At 40.8% G+C, this 21688-nt stretch overlaps 1 protein-coding gene across 3 annotated transcripts in view; it reads right to left on the minus strand.

Annotated features, from left to right (window-relative positions):
* GHR (growth hormone receptor) overlaps nt 1–21489 on the minus strand; it is a 171788-nt gene extending 150299 nt beyond the window's left edge. The window contains exon 1 of one of the 3 annotated variants that reach the window (XM_070743396.1): nt 21141–21489. Coding sequence is in view for 2 of the 3 variants with exons in the window: in XM_070743394.1 (XP_070599495.1) it covers nt 21141–21225 (85 nt within the window). In the remaining variant the exon portion in view is untranslated. The remainder of the gene's footprint in view (nt 1–21140) is intronic. The other 2 variants (XM_070743394.1, XM_070743395.1) reach the window with 2 other exon arrangements.
* Nucleotides 21490–21688: the final 199 nt, after the last annotated feature.

Consider the following 21688-nt stretch of genomic DNA (forward strand, 5'->3'; position numbering starts at 1 on the left):
GTAAATAGTCTGCCTCCTTTACTGAGAACCAATTGCTTCTTTTAATCACCAAATACTAATATAAAGCAGACTGGCTCTTCATCTAGCTTCTAAAATTACACTCCTTGTTGGGTGCTTCAAGAGCACTGACACCCTACATTAGATGTGCATTGCTAATTCTCAGAGATTTCTTGTAGGCACAAAAACCTAACTGCAATAATGGGTCCTGCAATCATCAGGTAATAAGAACGTGAAATGTTCCGATCAGACTTAAAGATGCTATATACTTCATTAGCACTAGTTCTGCCACTGGATTGGAAAGCCATTCTCAGCTGAAATGAGCATTCTGAGAGCATCTCAGTGACAGAACCATGTTTTTGCATACAGAAGCTCATACTTGGTTTTATCAGCTACGAAAAAGATCAGGAAGCCTCAGTAAGATGAAATCTTGGAAAACTACTCCATTAGCAAAGTATAGGTCAGTGATGGTGAACCTTTTTTTTCTTGGGTGCCAAACGAGTGGGTGTGTGCGCTATCATGCATGCGCAAGTGCCCACACCCATAATTCACCAGGACGGTGAAAACAGCTTTCCCTGTCCCCCGGAGGCCCTCTGAAAAAAAAAAAGCTCACAAATCACAATCGTATGATTGTAAGATATTGCAACTAGTCATAAATGCAAGCCAGCTGCCTAATACCTGGGTCGTGATCACATGATCATGGCGGTGCTGCAATACAGATTGTAAGTCACTTTTTCCAAGATTGTTGTAACTGTGAACCATCGGACAGTTGTAAAATTGAGGACTATCTTTATATCTTTTACCTGGCACTGTAACCAATGGTTTAGGACAGAGGTCTTCAAACTTGGCAACTTTAAGACTTGGGGACTTTAACTCCCAGAATTCTCCAGTCAGCTATGCTAGAGTGAGTATGTATGTATGTATGTATGTATGTATGTATGTATGTATGTATGTATGTATGATTTTTTTTATTTATTTGAATTCTAAGGTGCCCAACTCCTTCCAGAATCTAGGCAGCATACAACAAATTTAAAAACAACCAGAAACAATAAAAGCCGTAAATATAGAACCATTCGTTCTTCTTGGGCAGAGCTGTATGGTGTTGTTCAACAGCCACAGGCCTGCCAGCATCTTCACGGCTTTCCTGAAGGCTAGGAAGGAGCGGGCCGGTGTGAACCTCCAGGGGAGTTGGTCCTAGAGAGCCAGAGCCACCACAGAGAAGGCTCTCCCAACTGACATTATCTAGTTGACGGGACCCGGAGTAGGCCAACCTTGGTGTCCTAATCAATCACTGAGAGATTTGTGGCAGAAGACTGTCCCGTAATAGTCTGGCCCTAAGCCATGTAGGGCTTTATAGGTGATAACCAACACCTAGAATCCAAGAGGAACATACGTGGCAAATTTCAACTGTGTAGTCTTTATGGTTTTGAAAACTGTTTCCCAATTTCTGGTGGGCCCACTAGGCTCATGTTTTGTCCTCCTTGCGCTCTAAAGGCTTTCCTTTAGCCAGGGGAAGGTAAAAACACCCTCCCCTATTCCATTGGAGGCTCTCTGGAAGCCAAAAATGCCCTCCCAGAGCCTCTGTAAGAGCCAAAAATCAGCTGGCCAGCACACACATGGAGCTGAGCTAGGTCAACGGCTTGCGTGCCAGCAGATTTGGCTCCACGTGGCACCTGTGCCATAGGTTTGCTATCACTAGTATAGGTTGTCCTGAATTTACAATCCATTCATTTAATGACTGCTCAAACTTATATAACAGCACCGAAAAACTGACTTACAACCAATCTTCACACTTATGACTGTTGTAGCATCTCCACAATCATGTGATCAAAATCCAGGCACTTGGAAATCTGAATACATTTACAGCTCGTTGTAGTGTCCCGGTGTCACATCCTCACTATCTGTCACCTTCTCAGCCGGTTTCCAATAACCAAAGTCAATGGGGGAAGCCAGGTTCACTTAACAACCACATGGTTCACTTAACAGTGAATGTTGCCTCACTTAAAAATTGTAGCAAAAAAAGTCTGCAAAATTCTTTTAACAACTAGCTTCCTTAGGAATGGAAGTTCTGGTCCCAAATATAGTTTTTAAGTTTGTTTGTTTGTTCATTTGTTGATTGATTTATTGGATTTGTATGCCGCCCCTCTCCGGAGACTCGGGGCGGCTAACAGCAATAATAAGACAGCGAACAATAATAATCCAATACTAAAAATGATTAAAAACACATTAATATAAAAACCAAACATACCTACAGACATACCATGCATAAAATTGTAAAGGCCTAGGGGCAAAGAGTATCTCAATTCCCCCCTGCCTGGCGGCAGAGGTGGGTTTTAAGTAGCTTACGAAAGGCAAGGAGGGTGGGGGCAATTCTAATTTCTGGGGGGAGTTGGTTCCAGAGGGCCGGGGCCGCCACAGAGAAGGCTCTTCCCTTGGGTCCCGCCAAGCAGCATTGTTTAGTTGACAGGACCCGGAGAAGACCCACTCTGTGGGACCTAACTGGTCGCTGGGATTCGTGCAGCAGAAGGCGGTCCCTGAGACTTACTTGTAGATAACACTGCACTATGTGGACTAAGGATCTCTTTTAAGGTAATTTATTATATAGTCCAGGACTGTCAAAATCAATTTCATTGAAGGCCACATCAAGGTTGCATTTGACCTCAGGGGGCCAGGGTGGGAGTTTCTGTTGTTGGCATGGCCAGCATGTCACTCATGTCAGGTTGTCTGTGTGTGTGTGTGTCTGTGGCAACCTGAGTGCTTTTCCAGTGAAAATGGGTTCCTGAGCTCCATTTTTGGCTGCGACAGCCTCCTGCAACCCTCTGCCAGCAAAAATGGAGCTCGAGAAAGGCCACATGCGGCCTTGGCAAAGGCACAGGATGTTTCCAGGGCAGCCCCGTGGGCTGGATCCGGTCTCTGGGCCTTAATTATTATTATTTATTAGATTTGTATGCCGCCCCTCTCCTGAGACTCGGAGCGTCTCACAACACAAAACACGGTACAAATCCAACAATAAAAAGTAATTTAAATCCCTTAGTATAAAAAAACAATCATACATCTCAGACAAACTTTGCGTAAAATGGAAAACAGCCCGGGGGAATCAATTTGAGCTTGAACCCCTGTTCTAGTGGCTTCATGAACAATTTTATGGAGGCACAGATACCTTCCAAAATAATTGCCTTGCGTTTGTAAATTTTGGGATGCATTGCGCATATCAGAATACAAGAATAGCATAATGTTCGCAAAGTTTTCAGGAGTTTATGATTTCTTTTCAGCTGTCAGAGGCATTATTTTAATGTGGATTGGGTTTCTCCCCTTGGCCATGAGCAGTCTCAGATGACTATGAGCAGAACCTCCAGCCAAAAATTAGAAATGATCATACTTCATGGTTTTTCAAGTCCAAACCCTTTTCACGCCTTTTTGTTCTTTCCACCCAAAGCCATGCTTCCTCTTTACAACTGACATGCATTTGTCATTGGTTTTCCAAGAAGAAACATAACACTCCACATTTGTACAAACAGTAAATGTGATCTACAAGGGACAGTGTTGTGGTATTATGTCTCGGCTACATAAAATGAGAATAATGACCCCGAGTACCCGAAATCAATGCCTTTTTCCAAGTATTTTAGAAACTGTACTTTATTGCTCATTCTTGCCACATTTGCTAATCCAACTATGCCAGAAAACTAAGAGAAAAAGGAACATTTTAGTTTTGCAACACATTTTGGAGAGCATCCCCAAAAGTTACCCAATCAGAACTCTGGGCAAGCTGGAATTCATTTTTGCAAACTCTTATAAACAACAGGACTGAAGAAGAAATCTACATTGAATAGCTCCAGCATTAGTACTCTAATCCCCAAGTAAATCCTACACAGATCATTCTCTGACCTAGAGCCAAGAGCAGCTTCAATTTGAACTTTCAATCGCATGAAGCTGCAGGCAATCCTGCAATCCTGTTCTAATCTTGTGGTTGGAACGTTTGAGGCTATTACTTAAAAATAAAGTCAGATTTCTGTGTCTTTTGCTTTAATCAATCTGCTAAAATAAATGTTTGCTTTCAGGGATTATGAACAATCCAGAAAAAGGTTGCTCAAAGGTTGCAGGCACGGGTTATTAAGTAAAGTTACACTTTGAAACAATCAGTTCATGCATTCATAAGTTCCAAGATTTAACAGTGGTGCACACATGTGCAGAAACAAGTATACACTAAGTGAGCTTAGCATTATGGCAATGATGCAGCTTTAGAAAAGCATCCTTAGATGCACCAATAAAAGTGTTTATTGCTGGAATTGAAACTATAGCAGCACATCAGATACATGTACAATTAGCACAGGTGCCCCCCAAGGCTGTGTACTCTCACCACTTCTCTTCTCTCTATACACTAATGACTGCATCTCAAACGATCCATCTGTTAAACTACTGAAGTTTGCAGATGATACAACAGTGATCGGACTCATTCGAGACAATGATGAATCCGCATACAGACGGGAAGTTGAGCAACTATCCTTGTGGTGTGACCAGAACAATCTAGAACTGAACACACTCAAAACCGTAGAAATGGTGGTAGACTTTAGGAGAAACCCTTCCACCCTTCCACCTCTCACAATACTAGACAATACAGTATCAACAGTAGAGACCTTCAAATTTCTAGGTTCTATCATATCTCAAGACCTAAAATGGTCACCTAACATCAAAAACATCATCAAAAAAGCACAACAAAGAATGTTCTTTCTGCACCAGCTCAGGAAGCTCAAACTGCCCAGGGAGCTGCTGATACAGTTCTACAGAGGAATTATTGAGTCTGTCATCTGCACCTCTATAACTGTCTGGTTTGGTGCTGCAACCCAACAGGACCGACACAGACTTCAGAGGATAATCAGAACTGCAGAAAAAAACAATTGCTGCCAACCTGCCTTCCATTGAGGACCTGTATACTGCACGAGTCAAAAAGAGGGCGGGGAAAATATTTACTGACCCCTCACATCCTGGACACAAATTGTTTCAACTCCTACCCTCAAAACGTCGCTACAGAGCACTGCACACCAAGACAACTGGACACAAGAACAGTTTTTTTCCGAATGCCATCACTCTACTAAACAAATAATTCCCTCAATACTGTCAGACTTTCTACTAAATCTGCACTTCTATTCTACTAGTTTTTCTCATCATTCCTATCACCCATTTCCTCCCATGTTGACTGTATGACTGTAACTTGTTGCTTATATCCTAAGATTTTGATTAATATTGCTTCTTCATTGCTTATTTGACCCCTATGACAATCATTGTGTTGTACCACATGATTCTTGACAAATGTATATTTTATTTTATGTACGCCGAGAGCATATGCAGCAAGACAAATTCCTTGTGTGTCCAATCACACTTGGCCAATAAAATCCTATTCTATTCTATTCTACTAGCTTAGGATACTATTGTATACCATATTACATTTACATTTGGTTCTTCAACAGCCGAGTGTATAAATGTGAGCTGCAGTGCCCAATCATGAATGCACAAGGAAACACCATGCTCTTTAAAAAAAATAATTGTATTTTCGAGTGCCTGAATCCCTTATTACTTGAATTTTCCTTCTGTTCCCCATTCACTGCACAACACAATCAACACAAATGCTTAAGTTTAAAAACACAGCCAAGGGGGGCAAAGGAAAAGTTTACTACAGGTAGTCCTTGACTTACAACTGCAATTCTGCCCAAAAGTTCTGTTGTTAAGTGAAACCTGAGGTTGATCTTCATCAATAAGGCTTGTTAGTTATACGATAAAAAAACCTTTCTTTTCTCAGGTGAATTTTCTGTGAGGGAGAGTAAGCAAACAAGCATATCCTGAGAGAAAGAGAAGCTTGCATTTTTACTGCTAAGGCTCTTGTTAATTGTTCCCCCTTCGTTGGACCATCTGACTGCCATCTATGGGGGAAAGGACAAACCTGAATATTGGTAGGGGGGGGGATTCCAATAATAATAATAATAATAATAATAATAATAACAACAACAACAACAACAACAACAACAACAACACTCTGCATTGGTTGCCGATCAGTTTCCGGTCATAATTCAAAGTGTTGGTTATGACCTATAAAGCCCTTCATGGCATCGGACCAGAATATCTCTGGGACTGCCTTCTGCCGCACGAATCCCAGCGACCAGTTAGGTCCCACAGAGTTGGCCTTCTCCGGGTCCCGTCGACTAAACAATGTCGTTTGGCGGGACCCAGGGAAAGAGCCTTCTCTGTGGCGGCCCCGACCCTCTGGAACCAGCTCCCCCCCAGAGATTAGAACTGTCCCCACCCTCCTTGCCTTTCGTAAACTCCTTAAAACCCACCTCTGCCGTCAGGTATGGGGGAATTGAGACATCTCCCCCGGGCCTATACAGTTTATACATGGTATGTTTGTGTGTATGTTTGCTTTTAATAATGGGTTTTTTAGTGTTTTTTAAATTATTAGATTTGTTTTACATTGTTTTATTGTTGCTGTGAGCCGCCCTGAGTCTACGGAGAGGGGCGGCATACAAATCTAATAAGTAATAATAATAATAATAATAATTATTATTATTATTATTATTATTATTATTATGTAATAATAATTTATTAGATTTGTATGCCGCCCCACTCTGAAGACTACATTGTTATGGAAAAAAATTATCTACTACACAATCATACACACACACAATACTCAACTGACCATTCCCATCTGCAAGAATCCTGCACTTTATTTCCAGGTTTTTTTTCACCTGTGAAAATTCTGCTGCAGGCATTTCATAAAAGTCAGGGATTTAAATTCCAAGATTTGAGACAGTCATAAACGGATATTTCCGATAGCAGCAAGAGGCAAAACAGGCTGCTGGCTCTTAAATCCTTGTCAGGATTCTCCTGTCTGATAATCCCTGGCTATGACTCTTGCCTTTCCCCAAGCTGTGATAATAACTATGCCACAAGCAAACTGGGGAAGCCTAGCCAGCAAGGCCACTGAGAAAATGGATGCCAAAGGCTGTTTTAATCTCTGGCCACAAAAAATGTACTCTGGCTTTGACTTTCACAACCATAATTATCTTTCAGCTGGGAAATATAGTGAGCCAAGAGACAGGGGCCCTCAGATTTAAACCTAATTTTAAGATTTAAAGCTAAATTATGCAAGCTTTAAAAAGGCAACCTTAATATGTTCTCTTGTGACTCAGGGGATAATAAATGGAGCCACAACATTTGATCAATTAATGAATTACAATTTACAAGTAGTTTAAAAGCTACCATGTTTTCCCAAAAATAAGACAGAGTCTTATTTTTTTTGACCCCTGAAATAAGCACTTAGCCTTATCTTATTATAATAGAATAGAATAGAATAGAATTTTTTACTGACCAAGTGTGATTGGACACACAAAGAATTTGTCTTTTGTGCATATGCTCCCAGAGTACATAAAAGAAAAGATACATTTGTCAAGAATCTTGAGGTACAACATTTAATGGTTGTCATGGGGTCAAATGAGGAAACAATCAATATTAATAAAAAATCTTTAGGATACAAGCAACAAATTACAGTCATACAGTCCTAAGTGGGAGGAAATGGGTGCTAGTAATAATAGTGCAGATTTAGTAAATAGTTTGACGATGTTGAGGGAATTACAGTGGTACCTCTAATTAAGAATTTAATTTGTTCCGTGACCAGGTTCTTAAGTAGAAACGTTATTAAGAAGAAGTAATTTTTCCCATAGGAATCAATGCAAAAGCAGATAATGCGTGCAAACCCATTAGGAAAGAAATAAAAGCTTGGAATTTGGGTGGGAAGGAGGGGGAGGAAGAAGAGGAGGAGGAGAGTCACTGCTGAAGGAAGGTGGGGCGAGGGGAATTAAAACAATCCAAAACTTTAAGGCTTAAAAAAAAGGGACTGAGGCAGTGAGGAGGAGTATGTTCCTCCAATACACCCAGCTAGAGGTTTATTTTTTTATTTTATTTATTAGATTTGTATGCCGCCCCTCTCCGTAGACTCGGGGCGGCTCACAACAGTGATAAAAACAATACATGGTAACAAATCTAATAATTAAAATCTAAAGTAAGTGTTTTACATTACAAAGTCTAAAAAAAACCCCAATAGATAAAATACATACACACAGTCATATCATGCACAAAATTACATAGGCAAGGGGGGGGGATGTCTCAGTTCCCCCAAGCCTGACGACAGAGGTGGGTTTTAAGGAGTTCACGAAAGGCAAGGAGGGTGGGGGCAGTCCTAATCTCTGGGGGGAGTTGATTCCAGAGGGTCGGAGCCGCCACAGAGAAGGCTCTTCTACTGGGTCCCGCCAGACGACATTGTTTAGTCGACGGGACCCGGAGAAGACCAACTCTGTGGGACCTAACCGGCCGCTGGGATTCGTGCAACAGAAGGCAGTCTTGCAGATATCCTGGTCCGGTGCCTCCCATACACTGCCTCCCATACAATGGCTGCTGCTGCTGCTACCTGCTGACTCTCCCTTCCCCTGCTGAAAGGCTCCCCTCTCCTCTTGCTCCCTCACTCGCTTTGTGGCCAGCATTTTGTAGCCGGCACCTTTCCTTCCTCGGCTGCCCAGAGCGAAGGGAGCATTTCTTTTCTCTGGGCGTTGTCAGAGGTTTATTCCCTGTCCAAGCACCCAGAGAAAGGAAAATGCTTTGTTCGCTTTGAACTGACAAAACCTCCTTAAGCACCACCGAAAGGCTGCTCTGGCAGTCCAGAAAAGCCCAAGATGGCCGAGATTAAAGGGGGAATGGCTGGGAAATTTTTCCTGGCTCGGGTTCTCAAGTAGAAAATGGTTCTTAAGAAGAGGCAAAAAAATCTTGAACACCCAGTTCTTATCTAGAAAAGTTCTTAAGTAGAGGCATTCTTAAGTAGAGGTACCACTGTAGTTGTTTATCAGAGTGATGGTGTTCGGGGAAAAAACTATTCTTGTGTCTAGTTATTGTTTTTTCTGCAGTTCTAATTATCCTCTGAAGTCTGTGTCGGTCTTGTTGGGCTGCAGAACCAAACCAGACAGTTATAGAGGTGCAGATGACAATGATTCCTCTGTAGAACTGTATCAGCAGCTCCTTGGGCAGTTTGAGCTTCCTGAGTTGGCGCAGAAAGAACATTCTTTGTTGAGGTGCAGGAGGCCGTTAACCTGGGCCCTCGGCCCACGGATCAATTGATCCAGAAGTTCCACCCCTGTTTCTGGCAAACTTTTGCCAGGAATTTCTGTTTCTGGCACACTCATGGCCTCCTCATTGCTTTCCATGTAAATAACACGAGGTGAGGAGGCGAGGCTGGGAGGGGGAAGGGGAGAACATGCCCACCCCACCCCACATGTACCTGCCGGAGATTGAGGGCAGAAAAAGAAAGGGACAACAGAGAATGATGTGGCTGGATGGAGTTACTGAAGCAGCAGGTGTGAGCTTAAATGGACTACAGAGGATGGTAGAGAACATGAAGGCCTGGAGGAACGTTGTCAACAACAACAACAACAATAATAATAATAATAATAATAATAATTTATTAGATTTGTATGCTGCCCCTCTCCAAGGACTCGGCACAGCTCACAACAAGACAATATACAATATACAAATCAAATAGTTAAAAGCAATTTTAAATACCGTTATAAAATAATCATACAGCTCAAACAGACCAGTCCATGGGGTCACGATGGGTCAAACATGACTTTTCAGCTAACAAAAAAAAATTGTAACACGGCAACATGTTAAAATCGGAAACAACAAATATTTGCATGGGGGATTTGAGGCATCTTTCCCCCAGGCTTATTATAATTTATGTTTGGTATGTGTGTGATGTTTGGTTTTTAATTATGATAGGGTTTTTAGTTTTTTAAATATTAGATTTGTGCCATTATAATATTGTTTTTTCGTTGTTGTGAGCCGCCCCGAGTCTTCGGAGAGGGGCGGCATACAAATCTAATAAATTATTATTATTATTATTATTATTATTATTATTATTATTATTATTATTATTTGTAGCTGAGAGATTAAATGAGGGGTCCTTGGTACTTTCCAACCTTGATTGTTCACTTGCAGACATTTCATGATTCAAACTAGTGCTAGCACTGATGTTATCTAATTTGGGCCAAGAAATATCTGCAAAGAAACAGCCAAGGGTATACAGTATATTCTTATGTCCATAACAAGTTGGCTTGCAGGAGTCAGCTCCAGGCCACGAGTTTGTTCCCAGCATAAGAAGAGCGGACAGAATTGTGAAAAATAACTGTGCCTAGATTTTCTGGGAAATTTTTTTATAAAATCAGATAAAACACCATAATCCAAGCTTGTCCCCACAGAAGCTTGCCCTGCTAGCAAGGGAAGTAAAAGTGTAATCTCGGAATAGCAAAAAGAAACTTAAAGAAATTTATTTTGAACAATCTTATAAAAACGTAGGAGTAATATTAGGCTTATGTATCAAACAGAAAAAGGGGCAGAACTTTGGCAGTGAATAAAAAGAAAAGAGATGGCAAATAAATGTGGAACCCACCAGCTTTGCAATCAATCTTAAGATTCCAAAGATGGAATTCTAAGCATCATTTACTGCATATAATTCCATAATGTTGAGCAGCAAAAATTATTCCTAACATATAATTATTCCTGTACATTACATGTTTACACACACACACACACATACCAGGGGTGGGTTCTAACTTACCTTATTGTCAGTTCGCTTCTTCCCATGATGCATTGGCGCATGCACAGTGCTGAAAACCCAGCTTATGCGCAAGGTGGCGGTTCAGGGAGTGTCCAGCCAGCCATTACTGCTGGTTCGGTGAGCAGGGGGAAATTCCCGCTACCGGTTCTATAGAACTGGTCCGAACCGGCAGGAACCTCCTCTGACACACACATTCTGTTTCACCAATCCCCTATCCATTAATTTGTATTTAATCAACCATTTAACAAACACTACAAGCTTTATTTTAGATTAATTTATAATTTAGGTTAATTATGGATTATAAACAGTGGTGGGCTACGAGCCGGAACGTTAACTTGCACTTGCTGCCACGGCTCATAAGTTCTTGCGGGGCCAGCGCGATTTTGCTGCTGCACCTGTGGAGGTAGCAAAATCGTGTATGGAGCCACAGGTACGCCCGTGTTTTGGCATGCATAGAAGCAAAAAAAACCTCACCAAAACATGGGCGCATTTGTGGCTCCGTACACGATTTTGCTTCCTCCACAGGTGCAGCAGCAAAATTACCCTGCCCCCGCAAGAACTTAAGAGCCGTGGCAGTGAGCGCAATTTAGCGTTCTGGCTCGTAGCCCACTGCTGATTATAAATTAACAATAATTATACAACTAAAAGCCAAAGCTTCTTAACACCATCCCAGTTCAAATTATGCCTATAAGATAAAACTAGCATCATCTATGTATAACAAACAAAACAATGGTTTACCAAATAATCTAGATGGCAGACGATATTCAATGTCCAAAAATCCTCCAAATTAATGAATGTAAGTGGTAAATTGTTTGATATCTTTTCAGTTACAAGTAGCTGGCCTTTCTTGAATGGATGTCACCACAAAAAATAAGTTTCTCTTACTCTACTATAGACAACTCCAAAGTTGTCTTTTAAAATCGAATGCTGATTTCAGGTCAACGATAGCTTACACCAGGGGTCCCCAAACTTGGCAACTTTAAAACTTGTGGATTTCAACTCCCAGAATTCTCCAGACAGCATAGCTGGTTGGAGAATTCTGGGAGTTGAAGTCCACAAGTCTTAAAGTTGCCAAGTATGAAGACCTCAAGTTTACACAGAGTGATAAGTATCTGGAATTAAATCTACCACCATTAATTTATCGACCTGTCTTTAGATGTGATTATAGTGCATCTATGACAGAAAAAAATGGGCCTGAACCAGGAGCCTTCCCATCCTGTCTAGCTATCTGTGGAAATAAAGCCCCTGCAAGTTGTTTAATCAATAAACCTCCTAGTGATAATTACCTCCTCCGGTAATCCACACTGCTAACCAGAGAATACAAACTTTCTCTAGACCAATCCTTGAATAAAACTCATCTGTCTGGAACCCACACTGCATTTTGGGCATAAACCCCCCAAGTCCCCCCAAACTGTTGACCTCTCCCGATTCCTAAGAGGTCAGTAAGGAGCATGCCTTCTGTCCCGTCCTAATGTTTCTCTCTTACTAGTATCATGTATATAAACATTATATATAAATATTGTTATATCTTTATCACATGTTTTTGCTGAATTTTTTTAAAAATTAAGGGAGACTAGGAAAGTGCTATTTCGGCCTTGTTCTGGCCTTATCAGCTAGCCATACCCTTACTGGGATTTGATCCTGGGGCTTCTGCCTTGTAAGGCAGAGAATTAACCTCTAGGCCACAGGATCTGATCCCTTCAGCTTTGTACCAGAGAGAGGGGCTATATGGGGTTTTTTTTGGTAACGTTCCTTCAATATACCAGGGTGATCCGACAAAAAAACAAAACAAAACAAAACATATTGTTATATCTTTGTATACTACCAATACGTACTTGAATGAATGAATGGATAAAATAAATGATAATTGTGGTCCATCCCTTAACACCTTCCAAGTGAAATGTAAGGCATTATGAGAGAAGATTTTAATGAAAAGTAAATTTCTCAAGCTTCTTCCTAAACGTAACTCTATGATTAGGGTTCTCTTTTCCTAAAGCCACCCCAAGTTGCTACATGTTTGCTTAGTGACCATTCAAAGTTACAATGGCACTGAAATAAATGACTTATGACTGTTTTTCACATTTACAATCCCCACAGCCACATATCTAAAATTTGGATACTTGGTAATTGGTTCATATTTATGACGATTGTAATGTCCCAAGGTCACCTGATCATCTCTTGCAACCTTCTGATAAGCAAAGATCAATGGGGAAGCCAGGTTCACTTAACAACTGTGTTGTTAACTTAACAACTGCATTGATTCAGTTAACAAGTATGCCAGAAAAGTCACAGAGGAAAAAACTCACTTAACAACTCTCTTGCTTAGCAACAGAAATTTTGGGCTCAATTTTGTTCTAAGTTAAGAACTAACTGTACTGCTGGAAAATATCAAATTGAAGGAGTCAGAGAACGATTAAGATGATCACCATCATAATTTAAAAGTGCCTTATAAATAAATGGGTAAATTCATTTTAAAAGCCGTGTTTTTACGTTTTGGGGGCTTATTTGTGAAGCAGTGTTATTTATGAACCAGAGGGAGTGTTGCTGGAACAAAATGAAGCTCTTAGAGGTGCGATAACAAGGGATGTGATGTTTTCCTTCTGAGATCAAGGATTTAAAAGAGACAAAAAAGCTCACAGCTCAGCATATATTTATATCTTGACTGGACGACAGCTTTGCAATTTCAGCAGAAAATGCCTTTTTTCTTTGACAGCCTAATTTATTTGACCCCTGTAAACAGAAACTGGAATTATATGTACTGTACGTCCTTTAAAATCTAAATGTTGTAGTCCCTTTTACAAGCATCAAACACTATGAAAATCAACATTTATTTATTTACTTATATATTCAATTTCTATGCTGCTCAACTCCCTAAGGATTCTAGGCAGCTCACAGCGAAAATATAAAACATCAATAATAGTACTAAAACCTCTAAAACAGTTTAAAAACAATTTATATTACAACAAATAAATCCCTGCAAACTGGTCATAGCTGGATCTTGCTGGTTGACTTAAGGATGGTACTGGATATTTAAAAAATATATATATATATTTTTGCTAAACTCTTAAGGATTGACCTACATATTGGCCACAGATGTCAAGTGAAGATTTTGTACTACTCAGATATTTATTTTATAACCCTGTCAAAGACTGTGTTAGGATTCTGCCACAGGAGGGAGCTAGAGTGTTTATTTCTCTGAGTCACCCTCTCTGTTCCTCTTTGGCTACTCTGTTTTGTCTGGCTACAACTGTTAGGTTGGGTCTGCAATCTCTCTGTATTATAGTTATGTATGTCAGCTAAAATGTGCTTAGGCTTGATATTTTTGTTTGCTATTTATGACAAAGACAACAGGTAAGAAAGACTTGTACTTGGTAATATTTGAATTGTTTTTTCTGACTATTATGTGTATGACTTTAGACTGTTTATCTGAATCAAAGTAAACTTTAATTCAAGCTAGAATATCTGTGTGTGGCTGAATTCACAACTAATCTCAATCTAGATGTTTCTGTGTGTGCACAACCTTGGTAAACAAGGATTACTCTGCTCATACATTAACAAACTGTCAAAATGGTTGGGGCAGGGTGAGATTAGGGACTCAAGGCGGCTTACAACATATAAAATAACGCAGAGATACAATGATAAGTCAAATATAAAACGGAGAGGGGCGGCATACAAATCCAAATAAATAAATAAATAAATAAATGTTAAAACCCCAATAAAATTAGTCCATAAAAACTCTAAACTACACTGTTACAGTCATACACTCATGCATAACAAACAATCATAGTTCACACGTGACTAGATGTTAACTCTGATGTCCCCCAGTCATGCCATCAGAGCCAAGACTTGAAGGCCTTTTAGAAGGCCAGTAGAGTGGGAGCAGTACAGATATCAGGGGCAGTTGGTTCCAAAGAGCCGGGGCAGCCACAAAGAAGGCCCTCCCCTGCAGGCCCGCCAACCTGCACTGCTTAGTTGATGGGACCCGGAGAAGGCCAACCCTGTTTGATCCGATTGGTCTCTGGGAGGTATGTGGCAAGAGATGGTCCCGTAAATAGTCTTGTCCTAACCCATGTAGGGCTTTATAGGTGATAATCTATAAGTTCTTCTAGGCTACCAGATTTATTCTGTTTCAAGCCAGAAGATCAGATCTCCACCAGCTTTTCTCAAACTGGAAGTCATATAAATTAGGAAATTCTGGAAGTGCAAACACAAAAAACTGAAGGGAGGGTGTCTAGGTAGGTAAGTAAGCAACAGCAAAATCACGCTCGTCCCGCAAGAATTTACAAGCCGCAGCAGCGAGCGCAATTTAGTGTTCCAGCTTGTAGCCCCCCCACTGGATGGATGGATGGATGGATGGATGGGTAGGTAGGTAGGTAGGTAGGTAGGTAGGTAGGTCGATAGATAGATAGATAGATAGATAGATAGATAGATAGATAGATAGATAGATAACAACATGAACTGAAATCCAGCACATCTGGCAAATACCAATTGGAGAAGCCTATTCCCTACCACTATTATTGAAATCATACATAGGAGGATAATCCAAAACTGATGGGCAGCACTTGACCCCTATCATTCTTGCTTTCCCTGGAACCTTCTTAAACCAACCAATCAAAATTTGCCAACAACATTCAATTGGATGAATCTATCTTTTTCTCTTTGGTGGAAACAAGAACCAGGTTTAATATACTTAATATTCCACTTTCATAAATAAAAAAAATGAAAAAAATGAAAAAATGAAATAAAATAAAGCTGAATCTTGGGTCACAGAAGGGCATTTTGTTTTTTGACAAGCTATTTATTTTTATTCTTTAAAACGTCTCTCTTTTTCTTTAAAGTAATGAATTCCTAGGCTGGTTGGAAATTCAGACTTGGAATGTTTGGACGTGGGGGAGGAACCCAACTGGAAAAGGCAAAGCTCAGAGATTCCAAAGAAAGATCCATCTTTCCATTTGCTAAATCTAATTTCTGCATGGCATTAAGGGAAAATAGCCAGCGGAGGAAATGCTTGTGATATTTCAGTTTAACTGCAAAAGAAAGAAAAAAGTGGGAGGTCGAAGGCTGTAACCTTAATAGGATGAAACAACCTGGGTTTGAGGATGATCCAGAAAAGGAGGGGTGATTGCAGGTTAGGTCTACAAAGAAATTTAAGATGCTAAATCAAGGACAACATGTCAAATTATTCTGGGAAATGTTAGATGAATGTGATATTGGAACTGGCCAGTGCAACAGGAGGCAGTTTCTCCCCATAAAAATTTAGCCATCTGTTTGACCATCAGCCATAAGAGCTTAAAATGCCAGGACAGAGCAAGCAGCAAGAATAAACTTTTGGCACATCAATACAATTGTCTTAAGAGTTCTGCTTGCATTTGGGATTCATCAGTCATACAACACCACCCAAGCTGCTATAAAATGAAAAGGAGATACCCATTTTTAAAAAGCCAACATCAAAGGCTGTCAACCAGCAATGCCATGACTATCGAATTACACAAATTGCTTGCACCCTTTTCTCCTGCATCAGCAATTGATAGCATTCAGTATCAAACTGGAGGAAAAATGGATTTGTAACATTGGAATTGTTTTAGTGCTGGCTAGGAGTTTATGCCCTTAAATCTTATAATTTCAGCGTACATCATCCAGCAAACAGTACAGATGATATACACTGTTTGCTGTGTTTCTGTGCATTTGTGTCTGACCCATAGAAATAGTAAAGAATTGGAAACATGTACATTATGGCAGTTTTCTTAAATGTAGTCACACTAACTCTTCTCAATTAATTAAATAGATCTATTCCAAAGATGACTAACTCAACTGCCTTATCTTAATATAAAAAAAACAGGACACTGTTTCAAACTTGATCTGGCTTTCTGGAAGCATAGATTATTCTCTGCTATTTAAAGAAGATACAAAAGCACTGGGCCTCTTCAGATCAAGTATTTATTTTTAAAAGCTTCTTCATTTTCTTAAGTGGCCCAGAAAAATAATAAAACAGTCTTTAAAAAATAAGTTTAATAATTTGAACATTCTACCGACATTTATAGTTATTGACTTACCTCTTTGCACCCAGTTTTAGCAGTCTGATTAGCACAAGAAAATGAAATTCTGCATCCCAGCAATTTGACACCTTGCAGCTTTAGTTTCACTTTCAGTTTTAACAGGTGGCCTGCCTACAACCTCAATCAGTTGAGGGTTGAGAAGCTGATAATCAGTTCCTTGGCTTAACAGGCTCTGTTCTGTTTGCTGCAAGGAGGTAAATTGCTGAGAGGCAAAGGACAAAGGGTGGAGGTGGCTGGGTGGGGCTACATTCGGTGTATAAGACACACCCAAGTTTTCACCCTCTTGTGGAGTGGGGGTGGTGGTAAAAAGGTGTTTCTTATATTCCAAAAAATATAGTAAGTCACAATGGTTGGGTTCGTGTATAACATTAAACATATAATATAAATAAAAATAAAGGAGACACATGCATCATACTATACCAAACCAACACAAAATATGAACCCCATTCAATATCAGATCTTGATGATCAAGCTCAGGATGATGGAATCTGTCCAACGTTACTTCCACACAGCATATTTTACCAGGTCAATCAAACACCAGTGAAAGCATTTGAACATTAGGCTCTTGGTTAGTTTTAACTGATGTGGTTATTTTATAGCTAGGTGTTATATACCCCCATCTCAAATGAGTTAATAATATGGTTAACTATACTGTGCAAATACAGTCATGTTTTTTTTAAAAAAATATTATTATTATATAAATGAAATTATAAAATCCCCCTCCCAAGTTGTCAGGCTGGAAACAAGGAAACTTACTTATACATGAAAGTTAGCTAGATAAGTGTGACATTATCTCTCAGTCTACCGTAACACACCTTGCAGGATTGTGATGAAAACAAGAAGAAGAAGCAGTATTAGATATTTTTGCTACCTTGAGTTATTTATAAAAGCAAAGGTAAAATATAAACAAACAAACCAACCTTAAACTAGGGAACAGGTCTAATAAAATAACAGAGATACTAATTGATTGACAATATCAGAAGTATTGATATACCCTAATTAGCCATCTAAGAAAGGCATACTACATCAAACATTATTTTCGTAATTCAGAAAAGAGAACGAAGCACAGCTGAATCTAATAACACTCACTGCCAAGTCACACTCATACATATATAGTGGCAAATTTAGGCTATGAACAGTCTTCACAAAAGCCACATATTACAATTGCATGTCTATGAATCAGAGTTGTCATGGGCATTTTTTCTCTCTCTGCAACACCCAAAGCACAAGAAAAGAACACTTAGCTTAAAAGTAGGTAAGTGTAAAGCCTATGCTGGTAACAGGATCTCAGATCTGCCTCCCATTAATAGAAGCTGGGTGGAATAATTTAAAACTGCTGCCTTAATCCATGTTCTCTTCAGCCTATACATGCTTAGCCAGGAATTAAGCAAGATGCACAATTAAGTTGTTAGAAATATGTTCCAATTAGTCTGATAAGCTCAATAATACAAATACAAAAGGCTGCAGAGCCATTTCAAAATAAAGATGTGTCATAGTAATTAAATGAACCATTCCCTACATTTACTGATATAAATAACAGTATACAGTACAGTAATGTATACAGTAATTGAAACTAAGTGTGAAGAATTCATCAACAGTAGTTATATTTATTTGCTAGCTTTAACATCATCATGTAAACCTGGACAATGTGCAGGCAATCCCATATATTGTATATCTACTGAAAGACAGGTTATTATTATTATTAATTATTATTATTTATTAGATTTGTATGCCGCCCCTCTCCGTAGACTCGGGGGGGGGGGGCTCACAACAATAAAAGATTACACTGAAGATTCCTCCCAGTAAATTAAATATGGAATTGTAGCCATAATGGCAGCACCTTAATGATGCTGGCTAAAGAGTTTAATGATCCAAAGACATACAACATTAAACATTTAAAGAGCTGCCATTGCTCCGCTTGTTGTAGAAGTCTAATAATGTTGTATGTCTTTGTCTGTCTTTTTTGAAAACAATAAAAATATTTTTTTTAAAAAAGAGTTTAATGATCCAATTCTAGTTAAAGCTATAATACGCAGTATATTTACTCCAGGTGTGAAGAATATCTGAATCATCCTGACATTATGAGCAAAATTCTTAAGATGTTATGAATTACCAATGTTAAATTTGCAACACTATACTCTGAAAGAACTCCCATGGAAATTCAGCAGGTAAGCAACCATAAACATTGTGCATCTTTTAGGAAATGTTATTTCCCACCCCCACGATTAAGGTAAGGCCACACTTGGAATACTGCATTCAGTTTTGGTCGCCACGACACAAAAAAGGATGTTGAGACTCTAGAAAGAGTGCAGAGAAGAGCAACAAAGATGATTAGGGGACTGGAGGCTAAAACATATGAAGAACCATTGCAGGAACTGGGTATGTCTAGTCTAATGAAAAGAAGGACTTGGGTAGAGATGATAGCAGTGTTCCAATATCTCAGGGGTTGCCACAAAGAAGAGAGAGTCAAGCTATTCTCCAAAGCACTTGAGGGTAGGACAAGAAACAATGTGGAAACTAATCAAGAAGAGGAGCAACTTAGAACTAAGGAGAAAAATTATTGACAGTTAGAACAATTAACCAGTGGAACAGCTTGCCCCCAGAAGTTGTGAATACTCCAACATTAGACGTTTTTAAGAAGAACCATTTGTCTGAAGTAGTGTATGGTTTCCTGCCTAAGCAGGGGGTTGGACTAGAAGACCTCTAAGGTCCCTTCCAACTCTGGACCGCCCCCACCCTCCTTGCCTTTCGCAAATTCCTAAAAACCCACCTTTGCCACCAGGCATGGGGAAATTGTTTCCCCTTGGCCGCTCTGTTTTATGCATGATTTGTTTGGGTTGCATGAATGTTTTTAATCAAGGGCTTTTTAACTATTCTGCTTTTTTTTAATCATTGGATTTGTATTTTGTGCTCCTGCTGTGAGCCGCTTGGAGTCTTTGGAGAGCGGCAGCAGACAAATCTAATAAATAAATAAATAAATAAATAAATATATAAATAAATAATTGTTGTTGTTATTATTGTTATTATGCAGCTGCCTGCAATCTTAACCCAATTTGAAAAATGTCCGGCTGCATTTTTCAAACTTTTCATAAGGGAAATAGTAAAATAACTGGAGATTATTAGTTCAGTATTTTGGAGAAAAAATGAACAGCGTAAACTTCAAATGAAGTTGCTGACAGGACATCTTCAATGTTAAGGACAACAAAAACTACACCTGTAGCACAAGGAATAGCGGGTAGTTTGTCAAAGACTGTCAGAAAGTTCTATCTATCTATCTATCTATCTATCTATCATCTATCATCTATCTATCTATCTATCTATCTATCATCTATCTATCTATCTATCTATCCATCCATCCATCCATCCATCTCCACTCCCCCTCTCTCATACACACACACACACACACTTTTCCCACCCTATCTATCTATCTATCTATCTATCTATCTATCTATCTATCTATCTATCTATCTATCTATCTATCTATCTATCTATCTATCCTATGTATCTAAATACAGTACTACTTTGCGTTCACATTTTACTTCAGCCGTCCTGCTCGCTTGCCTGCCTGTCTTTCAAGCTTTTTGCCTTCCTCTCTCCCCAATGTTCGCCAAAGGAAATGCCTCCAACTAGAAAAGGACAGAGAATTCGGCGGCCGCTTAAAACACGCCTCTAATCCGGCCGACTAACCCCAGCTGGACCTCCATCCGCACAAACCCTTGCTTCGGGGTGGTTTTTATTTTTTTCTTTTCCCTTCCTCTCATTTTTAAGGTGTCCATAAAGCTTTTCCTTTTGGTTCCAACAGATTGCAAACAGCTGGGCTACCGCTCAGGCAACCGTCCAGAAACATCAATTTTCCCCCCGCGGCTACAAAAGCTAGAAAACCAGACGCTGTTTTTTTTTTACCCCCTTTCCTTTTTCTTCTTCTTTGGCTACCCGATTCCCGCACCGTGACTTTCCCCCTCCAACCCTCCCTTCTTCCCGCACCCGCTTCGCCTCTCCAACTTCCCATTGCCCGAAGGAAGCGAATCCTACCGTGGGGTTTTTTTTTTCCTTCCCAAAGCTCGGGGAAAACTTCCTAGAAGTTGGCGCGCAACACAAGGCGGCCGCCGTTTCCTTCTTACCTGAGCAAAGAGTTCGGCCGAGCTTTAAAAAAAAACAAGCACCCACTTCCACTTCTCCGGCTCCCTCGGAGGGGGACAAAACCCCTCGGATCCCGGGACTGGAGACTCCCCCAAAAACGCACAGTCGGCGCAACTTGGTTGGAGAGGGAACGCGGGCGCGCCTCTCCCTCCAACCCCAAACCTCGGTCGGGGCTTCCTTCCAACCACGCGGGGTCCCCTCAAACGGCGGGAAGGCCTCCCCGATAGTCCATCTTTGCACCCCGTCCTCGACCCCCCCCCCCCAAAACCCCCAAAACAAAACGCGGTGCGCCCTACCTCCGTTGGCAGCCACCAGGCGCGCGGGGAGACGGGCTGGGCTTGTGCCCTGCCTTCTTGGCGCCGCGTCTTCGCCACGGTGCATGGAGCTCTGGGACAAAACAGCTACGCCCCCCGGCTGCGCCCCCCACCTCTCCCCCGCCAGCCTGCTTCCCTTGTCGCAGCCACAGCGCCCGTTATTGCCGCCGCCGCCTCTCTTCTTCCTCGCCAGAACTGCCTTTGCCCCGGGCGAGACTTGAGGAGCTGAGGCGCCGGGCTGAGGCGGGAGGTGTGGTTGGAGTGTGTGTGTGTGGGGGGGGGGGAGCCTCTGAGGGGGGGAGGCAAAGCCTTTTAAGGACGGCCTTGTCTCGCTTTAGGACGGGCTTGTCCTTTCACTTTATGACCCCGGGTTGTTGCTGAGGGGGTGGAGGGTGGGAGGTCGCTGGCTGGTCGGTCGCGGCCCGAGGCGGGCAGAAGATACGTGAGGGGAGGTTCCAGCTCAGATTGCTGGCCGGGGCCGCCGAAAGAGGAGTTGCGAATTGGTGCTTTTGCCCAGATATTAATATCGC

This window comes from Erythrolamprus reginae, chromosome 2 (genome assembly GCF_031021105.1).
Source record: "Erythrolamprus reginae isolate rEryReg1 chromosome 2, rEryReg1.hap1, whole genome shotgun sequence".
Classification (NCBI taxonomy): domain Eukaryota; kingdom Metazoa; phylum Chordata; class Lepidosauria; order Squamata; family Dipsadidae; genus Erythrolamprus; species Erythrolamprus reginae.